We start from the raw sequence: 18,179 nt of genomic DNA, 5'->3' as shown, positions 1-18,179 counted from the left end.
CATGGCTTTTCCATCTCATGGTGCGTTCTGGGCCAACGGAGAGCAGTAAAACGGACACATTCATCAGGAGAAAAGGGATTAGAAATAAATATTAATTCTCCTTTACTGCTGCTCCAAACCACGCTGGCTTGGCAAACACAGTCACTTTTAAAATGATGTTTTCTTAAAGATGAACCACGAAAATAAAATATTTAAAAAACACCACCAGATCTAGGATCATATTTTATACACGATGAGAAAAAGAGAGATCTTGAAAGGTTTGCCCATGCCATGCCAGCATTGTAAGATCTGTTTATTGGTCTTGCAGTGTTGCTACTTGTGGACCTGGAGGTTTTTTTTCTGTTTTTTAATTATTTTTTTTTAACCCTCACAAGCTGAAAGCCAGCTGCCAGTTCCTATATATTAACAGTGGAAAGTATCCGACCCTTGGCAGGCGCGCTGCACTTCAAAAAAGGCAGTCTAAATCACTGAGCACTCTAATTAAGGCCAACCACAGCGGAGCCAACGGTGGCAGGCGCTAGCGAGAGGCGCTAGCGAGAAGCACTGGCGGGGAGTGCATGACCACTTACCCGCCACCGCCCCAGCCAGCAGCAGCCTGCCAGGCCCCACCCGACCCTCATCGTCGGCCAGGGCCGCCTTGACGTGCGCGTAGCAGGGGAAGTAGATGGCTGAGAAGGGGATGTCTCTCAGGAAGCAGGCCTTCGCACCCTGGGGGGAGGGGAGGAGACACAGAGAGACACTTGTAAACTTGCAGAATTACAACTTCTTTTTACTGTTTCCATGTCGTTTAATACAGGACGTAAAGCTCCTCACGGTGTAATGTTTTCAGATGAATGGCCTTTTTCCCATTCCAGTAACCACAGGAGCATTGTAGTTTGGTGAGGTATTCTGGGATTTTGGTTTATGGTGTATTAATGTCAGACCTTGGGAATTATGCGGTATATGTGTGTGCATGCTCCTTTGGGTGTTTGTGTGTCAGACTTTCTGTCTGTCTTAAAACCCTCAACGTATGGCCTCACACTTTAAATAAGCAATTGAGAACATTTTGGAAATTTGAAACTCTTCCTGTGCCTTCCTTAGAATGTAAGAGGGAAAGAGAGCAAATGTAAAAGGCGAGAGACAGTGTGGAGCATCACAGTCTTCCAATGCAAACAAAGCTGGATCTCCAACAAGCTTGAGGGTCTTGACTGCCACCAGCCTGGAGGGCAGCCAGGAGAGGAGCTGGAGTGCCTCCATGCTCAGGCCAGCACTTTTACTCCAGTCCTGAGTGCTCTTTAGACAGGCTTAATTTATCTCCCAGCTTAATCTGCCCCTTCTACATATGTAGCGCAGCAGAGCTACAGCAAGTGAAATAAGTATTGAACACGTCACCAATTTTCTAAGTAAATATATTTCTAAAGGTGCTATTAACATGAAATTCTCAGCAGATGTTGGTAACAACTCATCCAATCCACACATGCAAAGAAATCAAACCATAGATGTCCATAAATTAAGTTATGTGTAATAATGTGAAATGACACAGGGGAAAACGTATTGAACGCACGAAGAAAGAGGTGCAAAAGCCATGGAAAGTCATGACACATGCTGAAATCTATCAGTAATTAGAAAGCAATCCTGACACTTAGTGCAAATTAATATCAGCTGGTTCAACTGATGGCCTATAAAAAGATGTCTCATTACCAAGGTGCCACACCAGAAACATCTCATGATGGGTAAAACCTATGAGCTCTCTCAAGACTGTCACAACCTTATTGTTGCAAAACATACTGATGGCATTGGTTACAGAAGAATTTCTAAACTACTGAAGGTTCCAGTGAGCACTGTTGGGGCCATAATCCAGAAGTGGAAAGAACATCATTTTACCATAAACCGGCCATGACCAGGTGCTCCCTGCAAGATTTCAGACAGAGGAGTGAAAAGAATTATCAGAAGAGTTGTCCAAGAGCCAAGAACCACCTGTGGAGAGCTACAGAAAGACCTGCAATCAGCATGTACAATTGTTTCAAAGAAAACAATAAGTAATGCACTCAACCTCTATGGCCTGTATGCACGCTCACCACGCAAGACTCCATTGCTGAAGAAAAAGCATGTTGAATTGCATTTAAAGTTTGCTCAACAACATTTAGACAAGCCTGTGAAATACTGGGAGAATATAGTCTGGTCAGATGAGACCAAAATTGAACTCTTTGGATGCCATAATACACACCATGTTTGGAGGTCAAAAGGCACTGCATATCACCCCAAAAACACCATACCAACAGTGAGGTGTGGAGGTGGGAACATCATGGTGTGGGGCTGTTTTTCAGCATACGGGACTAGCATGCTTCATATAATTGAAGGAAGGATGAATGGACAAATGTACCGAGACATTCTTCATAAAAATCTGCTGCCATCTATCAGGATGATGAAGATGAAACGAGGGTGGACATTTCAGCAAGACAATGATCCCAAACACACAGCCAAGGAAACTCTCAATTGGTATCAGAGAAAGAAAATAAAGCTGCTAGAATGGCCCAGCCAATCACCTGACCTCAATCCAATTGAGAATCTATGGCAGGAACTAAAGCTCAGAGTTCATAGAAGGAGCCCACAGAACCTTCAGGATTTGAAGAGTGTTTGTATGGAAGAATGGGCCAAAATCACACCTGAGCAATGCATGCGACTAGTTTCTCCATACAGGAGGCGCCTTGAAGCTGACATCACCAACAAAGGCTTTTGTACGAAGTATTAAATACATTTCAGTAAGCATGTTCAATACTTTTTCCCTGTGTCATTTCTCATTCTTAAACATAATTTATGGACATCTATGGTTGATTTCTTTGCATGTGTGGATTGGATGGGTTGTTACCGACATCTGGTGATAATTTCATGTCAATAGCATCACACACACACACATACACAGAAAATTGGTGATGTGTTCAATACTTATATCACCCGCTGTATCTCTGTCTGCGAACAAGTCTCTCATCGCTCAGGGCAGCGTGCCTGCTGGAAGGCCGGAGGGGGTAAACGCAAGCAGTGGTGCTGTGGTGGAGCTCTGGGCCTGCCTCATCAGCGTACTGCCACCCCACGGACAGCAACATCTGGATTGAGTGGCCCTCGCCACACGCGCTAACTCGACAACACCCTGGCAGCCTCACAGCTGGGGAGAAGGGGTGTGTGTGTGTGTTTCAAGTGGATTTGGTGCATGCACGCGTTTGTGAACATGGCTCTTCCTCTGGAGCTGCAGGGAGTAGTGGCGGGGCCCATGGTGGCGGCAGCCACAGAGAGGCGGGGTAACTAGATTGACAAAGGCAGCTCTGTGCCTGGGCCGGGACAGAGGAGCCAGGCCGTCTGGGACACACAGGCTGTAGCGCGTCCTTGCCACTCAATGCACATTGTCCACAGAGCTCAGCAGAGATGTGGACAGAGCACAGGGGCCAGATCCGGCATTCTTATACACACACACCCACACACACACACACACACACACACAGGCTGTTATATGCCCCTCTCTCACCCGAGTGCACTGAAATAAAAGCTTCTTTCCCACGACAGGCTGACAGGTGAGCCCTGGAGACTACCTGACTAGAGCAACACACCTCCACCAGCATCTCTCTCTCACGCTCACACACACACACACACACACACACACACACACTTTCACTTGGGTCTTCAAGAAACAGGTGTATTGATGTACTTATTTCCCATATTGTATGGACTCATTTTGCTGATATATCTAGGGCACTAGTTATTTCATGAAAGGTTCAAGATAATACTTTTGATTTGGAAACTTTAATACCTGGATAATATGATACACCCAAATCCAAGAAAAAAAAAAACCCAAAATGGCAAAAAAACAAGTGGCATTCCAAAAATGAACAAATATCAATGCCCTATATCGTTTAAAAACTCCACTACAATAGCCATATAAAAAAAACTGTAGAAACTGTCCTTGTGTCATAGCACTGTGATTAGTGCTTTTATATAATTAGTGTAGCATGTATCATGAGTGGAGAGATGGACATGCTGGTTACTCGCTCACACACTGTCAGGGGATAAGTCTGCTGGATGAGATATAGCCAAACTACATCATGGCAGTCCCACTATGTTGTTTACCCCAAAACACACCCTCTCCACAACCGCCTGCTGTCCAAGCCACAGGAATGCAAGGGCTGGCTCTCTCTGGGCTGGGCCGAAGCAGGAGCCGCAGGCATGCTCGTGCAAACAGATTCCAGGTGGGGTGTGATGCTGCTTCTGCCTGTATGAACCCAAAAACCACACAGCAACCCACAGGGGGTCGATTGCGCTCTGATGCCATTGGTGTTGGTGGGTGCATGTGTGTGCGGTGGTGTGTTGTCTTGGTGTGTGTGTGGGGGGGTGGATGTGTGAGTGGGTGGGTGGTGTGGGGAGCCCTGCAGACAGCCCAGTCTGCGTGAAAGAACATCACTAGGAGGCTGGAGATGATCTTTTGCTCCTGGAATATCCAGCAGTGCAGGAGATCAAACAGACTATCATGCTGGAGCTGCTACATGTAGCATTTAATAACCGAGTTTGTGTTGCCATCAGTACAGGCACTCCAAGTCTGCTGACGAGAGGGAGAGCTGGAGCAGAGCGAGCAAGCTAGCACACCTTGTACAAACCGAAGAAGCCCAAGTCACGCATGACTGAAAGGGCGCTGACGCGTGGCCCTGTTGTGATCTCCCCAGCCACCTGCAGCCGGATCTTCACAATCTCTAGTGGGTTCGTGAAGATTACCTGTGAGCCTCCAGCCTGGAAAGCACACACACATGCATACACAAATAGACACACAGGGTTTGGTGACTTAACAAAGAAATTGCAACTGAAAACACAGGTTATGGTGTATTTATAAAGGAAATCTTAGCTTGACTGGATGTAACTGGAATATGGAAATCTCATTTCCACAAGTCTGGCCAAATATCAGAGTGCACTCTGAAGTTATACCTTCCTTTACCTTCCATACATATTGTGATTTGTATTGCTGATCACTTCTCAATAACTTAACAATGCATGGACTCCAGTGCATGTTATTTGTATGGATATATTACACAATTCAGTGTTGTACTACACCGTTGTTGACATCTCCTTCTCTAAAATGAATATTTTACACCCTTTTTCTGCAACTGCATTTAATAAGAAACCATCCTACTAGCCTTAATCTATCATTATAAATTTCCCCAATGATTGAGTTTTGTGTGAGAGTTGATAGGAGAGATAATCAGAACAAGAATGGGACGCACGCTAGAAGGGTCAGCTGAGCCAAGTCAAACCATGTTTCAGGCAAGATGTTACATAGACTACTGTCAAAGAGATGTCCCACACCATTAAGGTCACTGCAGATGATGCTTTCAACAGGGTTTGAGCAAGATCAAACATTAGCTCCCATACAGATGTGTCCCTGCCACTCAAAGCCAGAGCATGGTGGAGATGTCAGACAGAGAGCAGGCCCTAAGGGGTCTCTGGGAGACAAATGCAGCTTCATGTCTCCAGCCTCTCATTCACACGGCACATCAAGCCAGGCAGCACAGGCTGGAACAGGTCCTCTCTAAGCTCTTTGAAAACCACCCTACTCTGAAGCGGCCGTATCTGGGACGACCGCGGGCGCACTTTGACACATCTCAACCGCCAGGGTGCCAGCGTGCCGCCTACATGACCCCCCCCCCACCCCAGTTGCTTCTGGTTACTGAGGCTGCACGCAGGATAAGCAGGCACAGGCGCAATTAGATGGAAATCTTGTTTCCATGGATTTCTCTTCTTTCGCTTGACCTCGCTTTTTTCAGAAAAATAAGGCCTTCACTGTTTGTTTGTTGTTAGTCTCCTCTCCCCCTGTTCCTCAGCAATGTGAATGGGGAATTGTGCACGTGGCTCTGTCTTACGGGAACACAGTAAATGAGCCTCAATCGTATGAGTGAGCACATTTTAAAAAAGCGGGAAAAAACCATTTAGTAAGCATTACCATATTCTGAGGGAAAGATCATAATCATCTCATTGAAGGTGCACTTTAAATAGAACTGAGCAGAATGACCCACACTTCCCTTCCAGGGGAAATGAGCACAGCCTGGCAGAGCAAGCTGCCTGCCTCTCCCAGCTCACAGCAAAAACCTAATCGCTATTTATGTGGAAAATGATCTTTTATAGTTAATTAGAGCATCAGCCACGAGAGCAAGCTCTTTAAAGTTGTTTTGGCAAGGAATGGCACGCTAAAATTGAAGAGGGAAGCTCAGGCCAGGTTGTTCAATAATATCAACTGGGTACTAATTGGACATTTAAAGAGTTAGCGAAAAAAGGAAAACAAATAATAAACAAACAAGGACAGCGGTTAATGGGAGACAATAGCTTAATCAGCTGAGGGAGACACATTTAGAGTGCGCCATGAGAAAAATGGGGTCAGGATTATGGGGAGTGATGGCGGCACTGGCAGCCCTGATCATTCAGCCCTAATTACAAGGCAGGGTGAGGCCCAGAGGCAGGCAGGGAAGCTGGGTGTGGTGGATGTTTACCTGAGACACCCTCCCCTTCCAAGATCAGATCCCCAGGACACAGACACACACAGAGAGTGCTGCGTAAGCACTGCCTCACATAGTTATACACAGGACCATTCCTCTTAGGAAAACAATAGCTTAGCACTAGGCGTTAAGATTAGCTCTCCTCCATTAATATTCACTCACACATCCATGGGTGTCGGCCGATCTCTCCAGCGCTTATTACACGGGCATGTCTGCGCAGATATGGGGGAGCAAGGTCATAAAAAAAAGAAAAACCATTTCACAACAGACTAACAAAGCATTACAAAGGCTTAAACATTAGGTGGGCTAAATTACATCGCTTTACTCTTCACATTGAAAATGAACAAAGCATCAGTGTATGCTTGCCATGTTTATCACCACTCTCTGCTGCTCGTTACATTGGCTGTGCAAGTATTTTGAGTAATCCGGCCCTCAAATGAGGGCTAGCAAACACGAGATAAGCATCCAGCCAACTTCTCGGTCTGCGAGGCATGCTGTTCTTACCAAATAATTATTAAGTCTTGGCAACTGTCAAGAGTCTAATTCAGACGCTGCAATGTGAGAGGAGAGAAGAGGAGAAGAGAGGACAGGAGAGCACTTAACAGTCTAAAAGCCTCACAAAAAATGTATTAACCACCAGCCCTGCATTTTTCCATAAGCCTGGCTATGTCTTTCTATCACCACGGTGACCCTACTGAGATAGCAGTGTTCGCCATGCTCAGATCAGCAGTTTAGTCTCCCCCCAAAAGCCAAATAAATCCAGCCAATTTGCCATGACTACAGTGTCAATAAACAGGGCCGAGGGTGCGTGGCATGTGGAGAGGCGTGAGAAAGGGCGGGCGGAGTGCCAGCCTGAGCAGCCAGAACGTGGCCCGGATGAAAGGAGCTGTCAGAAAAAGCTCACAAGGGAGAGCACACGCAGTCAGCCAGGCACAAGCAAGCACACTGTGCATGTGGCAGAGGAATGCTTCTGTTGGAGAAATGCAGACTAAATATCACCGCTCCTGGGGGTCAGGAGCACTCATGACAGTTTAGTCAAGTCACGTAATTATGTGAGTGGCTGCTACATTTATCTACAAACCTCTGCACCCAGCAGTGAAGTGTGTGGTGCTGTACATTGGGCATTGGTGAGGGCCAGACTAATGAAAGCACCTCTTTGAAGGAGGAGTGGAGATGGTGCAGGTTTGGAGCAGAAGGGAGCAGTCGGAAAGCTCACTGATCAAACATGCTGGCCTCTCAGGTAACACGCCTGTCTGCCTCTCTCACAGGCAACACCTGAGCCTAGGTCAGGTCACACACCCTCACCCACACAGAGTGCAGTGCTACAGGGCACAAATAGCCCAGCTACTCTAAGCTCAAAGAAACAGGCTCTGATGTCCAAATGGATGTCTTACATGAAAAAGGCCCAAAAACAAGGAGCCCAGCTGAAGCTGTTTGGCTGGCTGTCTGTGCAGAGAGGAGACATGGAGCAGAGCCCATGGGAACAGCTCCACTGCTGCCCTGCTACTCTGCCACTGGCTCATTGATAATGCAAAGGGTCATTGACCCTAAGAGCAGCTTTGGACACTGTAACATGATAAAGCAGCCATGCTAGCACTGTGGCGTGTGATCTTGAGGTGAGCGGACACTAAGGCGAGGGTTTAAAGTGCGCTTTAAGACCTGATGGGGCTGAAGTGCCTTTTCAGTCACATAACAAAAGGTGAAGAATGAAGAATGCCCCCCCCCCCCCCCCCGCCCACTGAACTCTCACCAACACTCACAGCTAAACCCTCCTGTGTTCCTTAACCTCTGCAAGACTGTAGAAGAGTCCAATACGTGCTCTACATGAACTGTTTTGATGTATATTTAAAACTGAAGCACAATTAAAGGGTTCACTCACGCATCCACCAGCCAGGATTTCAAAGGGCAATGGGACAGTGCCATCTTTCTGCATGGCTTTTCCTCTTACAAAGTCATTTACCTGAGGAAGAAAAGGCAGTGACATAAGCAGACATGTTACTCTACAACAAGTGACCAGCCCAGCCACAGCCACAATGTTAGATCCACTTCAAATAATCAAACAGAAGTTTAGCTCTTTAGCACCTCAGTCTAGAGTAACAGGAGTCACAGCTAGGTAGTTAACAGAATGTTCCAGTAACCGCTGGAAGTAAATCACTGAGTTGGTTTTTCTAAATTGACTAAGATAACAATACCTAAAAAAACAAAAAAAACAAAACATGATGTTCCTGTAAACAGAGCAGTCTTTACATAGTTTTTGTGTGTGTGTGTGTGTGTGTGTGAGCTCAGTGGGTTGAGGCGGACACAAACGCGTGTCTTTGGGGAGTGGAGTGGTGAGATGGTGAACAGGCCCAGGCTGATGTGGTGAGGGCTGAGCACTTACTGTAAGCTTTATGGCTTTCTCGGGAGCCACACCCAGAAGCTGCGGTACCAGCCCTATAATCAGGAAACAAGATGATTAAAAAAGAGGGGAGCTTAAGGAAGCACAACTCATGGCCAGGAGAAATTTCCTCAATATAAAGCTGACCCCATGCACCCAAATACGCCCACCAGCCTGACGGCAGCGAGCACTATTGATGTGGGGTGCTCAGATACTGGGATGGCAGCAGCGCAATGCATGTGAAAGAAAAATCCATTTCCTCCCCTTAAAAGCAAGCTTAACCAAAGTTTACATAGGCTTCAATTACCACACTCAGAATCCTAGCCTGAACAAGCACTGAAAAAGAGGAATTGAAAGTCGTGAGGATAAACTAAACCTGTGCTCACACACACACAAACACAATTGCAAACACACGCACTCTCACACAAGCCCAGCAGTAACAGTTTTAACGGTGTGGGTGAGTAAGGGTCGGCTTGGCTACATAGCAACATCAGAGCCGAGCTGCTTGTGGTGTGCTCTCTGTGCAAGCTTAAGCCAGCGAACACACTAATCATTCTTTCAAACGTAATCATGCATTTAAGCACCTACTGCTCTCTCATGATGCTTGCTTACTTGCGGTTTCAAAGAGAGTGACGAGCCAGTGTTCACAAAGTTCACAAAGGGACTTCACTCTTCAGTAAACAAACTTTTTCACAATGTTATTAAGTGGGCTTGTTTTCTTACTGGACTGATCTCAGCTGTTGGATGCATCTTTGAGTTATAGGGGGTGTTCTTACCAGAGTTCCACTCAGGACTCCCCACTCTGTGGGAAATGAAGGTTCTATCCCCTTTGTTAGCTTGATCCAGTCTAGGATGAGCTGGTCGTATCTTTAATACAATTTATGTGGGTCTCATTCCTGCCTGTCAAGATTTCAATCCCAACAGTGACATGATCTGGAACAACCTTGCCAATAGCTGCAAAGAGTAAAACTCCACTAAAGACTACTCTGGTCACTATAGTGACATTCAGAGATTTAAAAAGCCCTGTCTGCATTCATACACCTCATGGTTAAATACCAGTATGTGCCTTTTGTCTCCTCTGCATATGGCCTTCCGAGCATGCTGGGGTGTTTTTTGGGCGCAGGAGCCCTGTCTACTCCTTTCTGAAAGCCATATCCAGAGCAGGTCCATAGTAGCTGTGCAGCCTGGGGGCACTGACCTCTGTAGAGGCCAAAGAAGCCCTCGTAGCGCAGCACCTTCTTGAAGCAGTCGAAGCTGTTCTTGTACATAAGCTCTCCAATGAAGGAGCCCGAGGAGCGCTGGTTCTGCATGCGTGTCTTCACCAAGTCAATGGGGTAGACAGCCGTAGCACCCACAGCTAATGCACAGACACAAAGGAAGGGGTGTTAAAACGCAGGGCTTCCAATCTAACATGGAAATTAGTGGAAAATGGTAGCAGTTCTTTTCAATTGTGCAAGGGTGGTGATGGGGAAGTGTATGTCTGAGTAAGTACAAGTGAGGAAATAAGTGTGAGAAGATTGCGGGCTCATCAGCCAGGCCTTATTTGACAGGTCTGCACTGGACACCGTGGGGACACAGGGCCGACAGGCTTAATTAAAGAGCGAACCGGCCGCACGCTACCTCCTTATTAACCTGTCTCCCCCAAGAGAGCCAGTCTGGAGCCAAGCACTAAGCCAAGCACCACCTACTCTCTCTGTATCTCACACACACACACACACACACACACAAAAACACACACACACACAGACACACCCCTCTGATCACTCTCAGGTACAAAAGATTCCATACAGGAGGTTCCCATGCATACTCTTGTCTCCTTCTTAAGCAGGTTAGATCGGCCCCTCTGAAGGAAATAGGGCAGCCTTTGTTTTTTACTTGCCCCCCACCCCCTTGCACTGTGGTGAGAAGAGGGGATAGGGCAGGGCAGGTAAAGGAGCTGAGGCACAATGATGCGTGACTCACCCCCAGCCAATGAGCCCAGGGTGAACCTGTACGCAGACTCTGCTATTTGAAGCAGAACAGAGCGGGACAGGTCCCCACCAGACTGCTGCTTACACAGACAAACAGTCAGAGAATAAGAGGTAGAAAGAGATAGAAAGAGAAAGGAAGTGAGTTAGGATCAACATTTTGTCAAATGATATTTCAAGTAATAATTTCTCAAATAGTTCTACAAACCCCATTTCCCATTAAGAATTCATTCCTCTGTGAAAGAATCCCAACTATGTTTGACATCAACAAAATTTCCATTGTGCATATTTGGTCAGATGTAGCCCATGCCTTGCAGATTAAACTGATCACATCTTATATTTATCAGACCACCCTCAAAAAGACTAAATCAAATAATTAAGCTAAATCAAATAATTACTGACCATAAAATATTGATTATGCATTCTATTCAATTCAATTCAGGTCCCTGGTCAAAGTATGCATGCTTAAAAGAAAAGCACCTTCTGAAACCTGACGGCTTTAATACAGTTTCCCCATTCTGAGAGAAAAGTTCAGTTAGGATTTTGAATTGTATTTTATTATATTTAAATTTTATTCTGGTTGAGTGTTGTAGTGGAAGGAACAGTGTTAGTGAAGCAAGCATCCAATGTCCAGGACCAACTTTGACTGCAGCCCGACAGTGAAGAGTGAAAGGAGAATTAGAACCAGCCAAGCATTCCGTGCCACATTCCCCGCCAGAGATACCTGTCGCCCTGCCCGCCCTGCATTTGTACCACTCCCTTGAAACAGGACCACTTGTCAAGGGCTCACAGGACCCCTGGCACACACCCCTGGCTTTTCTCTTGGGGGTGGCCTAGGAGAGTAGAGTGATGGGATGGTTGGGGAAAAGCTGGCCTGTAGCCCACAGGCCCAGACCACAGCCCAGAGCTGCTCGTTGTGGTGGGACTGGCGTCTCTGCTTGGGGCCCCTGCCTCGGACTACCCACCATGGAAGAATAACTCAGCCCTTAGCACGTCTGGAAGCATAGCTTCTGACAAAATAAAAACACAAATACAGCATCCCTCTTTCTCTTTCCCTCTCTCTTTCTCCCAATCTTTGTCCTTCTCTCTCTCCCTCTCCCTCTTCTCCCCGCACAAACCTCTGTGTCTGTTTTTATTTCCCTCCTAGCTGCCCATGGAGAGTGATAACTTTCCTCCACTGCTGGGCTTGCATTTTATTTACAACTTTTTATACATGTGTACTACACGTTGACGACAGCTTCAGATATTCGCTTTTTTTTCTTTCTCGCTGCTATGGCCGTAACAGTTGCTGGAAAAGAAAAAGAAAAACCAAGTGCCAGTGCACCGTTTTTAGTAGCTCCAAGTTAAATTAAAAGCACTCACAAAACACATCACTGTTCTTATTGCAACAACATCAAGACTGAGTGAGGACTCTGAATATTTAAAGCTTATAAACCAACCCTTTTTATGACAAGGCTGTAAATGGGGGGGGGGGGAAGCAACAACACAATATCAAGGGACCATTAGTCTTTCAAAGGCTGTGCATAACACCGCTCCAGATGAATTACAATGAGAAACCATAAATATTGAAGCAATGCAGCTACTGTGTGCAAGTGAATCTAGTTCTCTTCTGTGGTACCTGTCTCTGGACCGCCGCTAGGTTGTAGGGTAGGGCTCCCTCCTCCAGTGGGGCGATCTTGTCGATGTCCACTAAACCAACGCGCCTGTTGAGCGGGGAAAGGCAGGGGAAAGATTCACTTCCCATCAAACTGCTCCAGGAAGCTTTTACTGTTCAATGTTATGACATACCACTTTTCAAACAGGTCTGAGTTCCAAACATTCTTCAATGTCTTTCCCATACCTGTGCTTCCCCTTTCAAAGCATAACGTCTATGTGAAGCAATTATCTCAAGCATCTCCAATTACAGCAAGAAGGGGCCTATTACCATATCACATGGCAAAGAAATAATATCATGTAGAAAACAATTACCACCCACGGGATGCTGCAAGGCTCCTGAGGAAGCCAAAGGTGTACAGTCAGGTGGCCTTTCCTGGGCAAGACCATCCTGCCCTTCACCAACATTCAAAAACAGGATTTTAAGGCACTAGCAGTTGATTTAACCAACTCCACGTACACATAACTCCTATGTTGACATGGTTCCCCCAAGAGCAAGCAGATTATGGATTAACCTGCTGCAAATATTTTTGTAATATATAGATGCATTAGGTATTAGATTGGAGTGTGCATTTGAATATGTGTATTGCTGTAATACTGTAGGCTGGTGCTTCATCCCAATACCCAGCCAAACAAGGAGGGTTATGTGTATCCTCAAAGTATACAAATGACCAAACTGTTTCCTATCAAATTACACTGGACTGAAGCAGGGGAATTTGTAGAAAGTGACAAAGAGGAGACCTGATTAGGGTGCGTGTCAGAAAGACAGAAGGTGACAGTCAGGTGTGAGCCCTCATGAGGAAACCTGCTCATACTCACTTTTAAGCCCTTCTGCCCAAGTTTCACACAGAAGCTTGCAGTAATGCTCAGCTGATGACTCAGCAAGCCCAGCCCAGCTTCCACAATGACTCACCCACGCGGCTCCGACAGGTCAGCCAGCTGGAACAGGATGTCCACCTCCATGGGGGTCACCTGACCAAACCTCTGAGCAGCTATGATGAACTCCTCTGAACGACAGAAAGCGGAAATAAAGAAGAGAGTGAGTCACAACTCAGAAAGCATAGTAGCTACAACAGCACTTCCATCATTATTGCATTCCTCTGACCAGAGGGCTCCCAGGGCTGTCCCTGCTCATTCATTACCCTTCATTCTCAGACTGAGAAGCTGGATTTGAAGCTGAAGGTATTGAATATCGGTGCAGTGTGAAGGTTAAGTGCTGAGTGGTAATGAGCAGGATGAGGCAGGCTGCTTTACAGTGGGATTCCCACTCCACTGGTATAGAGTGACTGCTCTGAAAAGGGCAGCATGTGTTCTTACACAGAGCCTTATTGAATGGGGCCGAGCTCAGCTTACCTCTGCCTTTAAACACGCTCTGGAGTGTGAAGGGTCTGTGGTCACAGATTGCATGGGCACCTGACTCTTAACATTGCTCTCATGCACAAACAATCCTCTATATGTGCCACTTCCACTCTCCACACAGATTCATCTTTATGTTAATTGGCTGTTACCAACTAGCATGAGGTCATGAGCCTGAGGCTACACTTTTCTTTCTTGGTTCCAATTCTGTGCAGTAGCCGCAAAGACATAAAAGTGCACCAAACTCATTCTGATGAAGGTAAAATTCCCAGTGCTGCATGTCTGAGTTAGGGTTTCATTTCCTTTCCTTTATGTGTACTTGCCATTCAGCTGTTTGCAGGCATAAACGTGGCTGGGGTGCCATGGCAGGCTCTAACCTGTGTCGCGCACCCCATACAAACCCTGTCGGCCAAGGCTCAGACTGAAATGCAGACGTGGAAGCAAGCACGCCCCGGCTCCCAGTGGTGGCCAGCCGTCTCTGGGGGAACGCCACGGTACATTCACCCCAACCCGCCCCACCCCACCCCACCCCGGTCTCCTGCGGGCCTGATAGCATCACAGGCAGGGTGAAAGAGAGCCGCACATCGGGCCCAGTGGGGGTGGGGGATTTGTGCTGTTTCACAGGTCAGCAGGCGGCCATGGAGCCCTATCATGGGCCAAGGCCCGGATCATAGTTAACATTGTTATTCTGGTATTAAAAGATAATCTTTAACATTTTTATTCTGGTATTACCAGATGTGTGAAGGAGCAGAATTAGAGAATCTGAAATAATATGGGAGGGGGTGCTCATTGTACCGATCCATGTGGTAGTGCAAACAATTCCGATTTTCTATAATTTCTTATGCTGCATTTTTCCTGCTGCCTCAATATACATATGTCCCATGCCACTATCACACTCCTGAGGGCCATACCTATTCAAACGATTACAGGGTGAGGGAGACAGGCATTGGTCATTAAAGCCAACACAGGGACAACAGACAGAGCAGCATTATGGGTAACAATGGCCTTGCTTTGTTTTCTCTACCAACCTTTAGTGACTTCAACATCTCTGTGATGGCTGGCCATGGTAGTGTAGATCTTTCTAACAAGCTCCATGTTATTAAGCAGAGAGTTAAAACCGTTGAAGTAGGAGAAGCTGACCTGGTGTGATGTACTGCCACCGGCAGCCTGTGTTAGGAAAACACCCACACGTGCACATGCATACAAAATAACATTCTTTTAGAAAAAATCATTCAATTTTTTTTTGAAGGAGTGACAGACATGAGTCAAAGTGTGTATTTATTTAGTGCTCAGTGGGGTGAGTTAGTTAAAAATGTAGCTTTGTTGCCACAGAGTTGTATGGGGAGAAAAGAACTGTTTGTAATTTCATACGGATTCAAGCCCCAGGGGCACTTTAATTAAGTTCTTTTATGAGGAACATATAAATTAGAAAATGTAGCATGAGGTAAGTCCTTTAATAGCCTTTGTGAAAAAAGGCTTAAAACATCCAAGTTCCCCATATACTGCATACTCTCCAAATACACACCTTTTGTGTTTTAAATTAAAATAAATTTTAGAATTTCACTGTATGACAGAATTGGAATGTGGGTGAATCTTTTTTGTAGTAAAAGGACATACAGACTTGCTCTCTTTGGCTGTTGGGGGTGGGAAGAGTGCACAAAATCAGTCCCACCTCTCACTAGATGGTGCTGTGTGCTTTGAAGAAACAGTGATGCAGAATAGCAGCCACAAATCAAACAGCGTGCCCAAAGCCCTTCTTGCCAAGAGGACATTTGTAGAATCCTCACATACACATGTTCTGAAACAGTTAATACCAGTCTGCTAGCTGACATGGGCGGAATAAACAATATAATGTAAAAAAAAATATTTAGGCTTCCATTTCAATTTATCTTTCACATCAACTAAATTAAAGGAGTGTGTATGGAAACTTGGTCTGATGAGCACACTGTCTTTAATTTATTTGTAATGGGTTTGCAAGTGTGCGTTTACAAACATATAGCAGAACCCTGAGGTTTATAAGGCACACACTGTGAAGAAAATGACAGACTCAACAGTATGTTTACAAAACAGGCCACAACACACACAAACACACACACACACACACACACACACACACACAGTATATGTCTTCAGTGTTTTAATGCACTCTTAAGAGGCTCTGAAGCAGAGGTTTATCTTTAAATAGCTTTTCTGTCTGCTTAACTCTGTACAAACTCCTGATTTCTTCTAAAAACAACTGTGAAACTCAAACAAGCACATAAGCAAAGCTGTCTTACAGCCACCAAGCACTCCTCAACAAACGGCGTGAGCATGTGGGGCCTGATGGTGATCATGATGTCCCTGAAGTCCAGAGCAGTGATGGTGCCACTCTTTGCCTTGTCTCTCTGTGCAAATGCCTGTCTGGCATGCTCCAACTGCATCTCCTGTAGAGGTGTCCACACACACACACACACACACACACACACACACACACACACACACACACACACAGAGAACTACAGTAGGAGCTTTTGAACTGAGTGTTGAAGCGCAGACATTTGAATGCATAAAGGTGGTTACTACTTTCCCATATAGATGAAGGCCTTTGACCTTTGACTTGTCTGTGCAATGCACCAGGCTCCTCACACATTTTCAACACAAATATGTATGAGCTGCATAAACCGCTGTGCGATGTTGCTTCTGTTTCAATAACCCAGTATTTTACAAGTATAAATAATAGGTAAATGATAGAAAAGCCACCCCCGGTTGGACTTTGGCCAATCCTGGTAGTCTTAGAATCCAGCAGTTGTCAGTTGATATTAATCACAGATTCTGAACCCCATCTGCCAACCGAACACAGTTCTATTTGATTGTCATTATGGCCAATCTGACCTATATAATGTACTCTATTATTTAACCGATTTGGTTATTTAAATGAATGAATGAATGAATGAATGAATGAATGCCAAAAATCCAGGAATGAAGAAAAACTGGGCATATAATTTGGTAGATTACTTTGCAGTACTTGGTACACTGAAAGTAAAATGCAAATGTAGCATTGTTAAACTGAGATCCAGCCATGCTGCCACAATAATATCCACACATTTCACAAGAAATGATGAAGAATGGGAAGCATATACTCAAAGGCAACCCCTCAGATGATTTCAGAAATACCAGACCTGTTCTACCACATTCAACTACATAGAGATAAACAATCTATCAGGCCAGTGTAACACTGTCTAAAGAGCTAAACAGAGTTAGATTTATATATATATTATATATATATATATATATATATATATATATATATATATATATATATATATATATATATATATATATATATATAAAAACAAAACTTTAAAAAGCTGTGAGAATTAAAGTGCACAGAAGAGAATGTGTATTTTATGCCAGATCTTTAAAAAAGGTACTACAAATAATACCATGAGACATGGGACCATCTGCCATTCCAGCAAGAAAGTTTCATACTCCACGGTACAGAATAAGAGGACCACAGAACTTGGTAATACTAAGTGAATTCCAATAGATAATAACAACCTGTCTGTAAAACAACCATATTTGTATAATAAAATAAATCACCTTAATTTACACATATACAGTTTAGTATACGAGAAGATGACTGGAGCACAGGGAGAAAAAAGGAACACCAAGTTCATGTTGAAAAGTAGGGGAGAGAAAGCCAGAACAGGAGCAGGCGTGCATTCTGCCAGGCTGGTACAGCCACCACCACATGGAGCAGCTGCCATGACTCAGGCCTCCCAGTTTACAGTTCCAGCCTCTTAAAACCTTAACTTACTGCAACTGCGAGCATTTCAGGAGCATGGTTTTCATTCTGCAGGGAAGACTCCATACCTCAGAAAGCCAATGCTGTGACCGCCTCAGCAATTATTGTTGCTTTAATTGTCCTTGGATTCAAATAAAAACCTTTGATGAGCCACCAGTGTTTGGAATTTTTCAATTCAAGCACTGGCATTAAATTCACATTTACACAATAAAACAGCTGCTTAGATAAAACACTTGGCGGTCTTCTGGATGTCATCAACACTGCTCAGGCTGGAAACAATTCTGGATGTTGGAAGTCTTAGACTTAGTCTTAGACTCACTTCTGCAAGTCTTAGACAGCAATACCATTCCTAGTTTGTGAGCCAGATCTCTGACCTGGTGTCATGGGCCACATCTCTGTATGCCAATACCATCAAATGACTGTGATATGACACACAAAATAACATAGCCAGCACTGAAACTCACTGATTCATTAAGGGAGGGTAAATATGATTTCAAGAATTTCTGTTCTTCATTGAGGGTAAATCAGTATGAAAG

General features: G+C 45.1%; 1 protein-coding gene across 3 annotated transcripts in view; it reads right to left on the bottom strand.

Moving 5' to 3' along the window:
- Window positions 1–18,179, bottom strand: part of LOC113578672 (calcium-binding mitochondrial carrier protein Aralar2) — a 33,987-nt gene that overhangs the window by 3,801 nt on the left and 12,007 nt on the right. For all 3 annotated transcript variants that reach the window (XM_027012074.2, XM_027012075.2, XM_027012076.2), the window contains 10 exons: window positions 16,136–16,282; window positions 14,888–15,026; window positions 13,417–13,510; window positions 12,469–12,553; window positions 10,846–10,930; window positions 10,082–10,240; window positions 8,887–8,939; window positions 8,386–8,466; window positions 4,612–4,752; window positions 570–708 (listed from right to left, as the gene is read on the bottom strand). In XM_027012074.2, the coding sequence (XP_026867875.1) occupies window positions 570–708; window positions 4,612–4,752; window positions 8,386–8,466; window positions 8,887–8,939; window positions 10,082–10,240; window positions 10,846–10,930; window positions 12,469–12,553; window positions 13,417–13,510; window positions 14,888–15,026; window positions 16,136–16,282 (1,123 nt within the window). The remainder of the gene's footprint in view (window positions 1–569; window positions 709–4,611; window positions 4,753–8,385; window positions 8,467–8,886; window positions 8,940–10,081; window positions 10,241–10,845; window positions 10,931–12,468; window positions 12,554–13,416; window positions 13,511–14,887; window positions 15,027–16,135; window positions 16,283–18,179) is intronic.

Source organism: Electrophorus electricus, chromosome 8 (assembly GCF_013358815.1).
Source record: "Electrophorus electricus isolate fEleEle1 chromosome 8, fEleEle1.pri, whole genome shotgun sequence".
In the NCBI taxonomy this organism is placed as follows: Eukaryota; Metazoa; Chordata; class Actinopteri; order Gymnotiformes; family Gymnotidae; genus Electrophorus; species Electrophorus electricus.
Note: the sequence above shows the minus strand (reverse complement) of the source record. Positions and strands in the feature narration are given on the sequence as shown.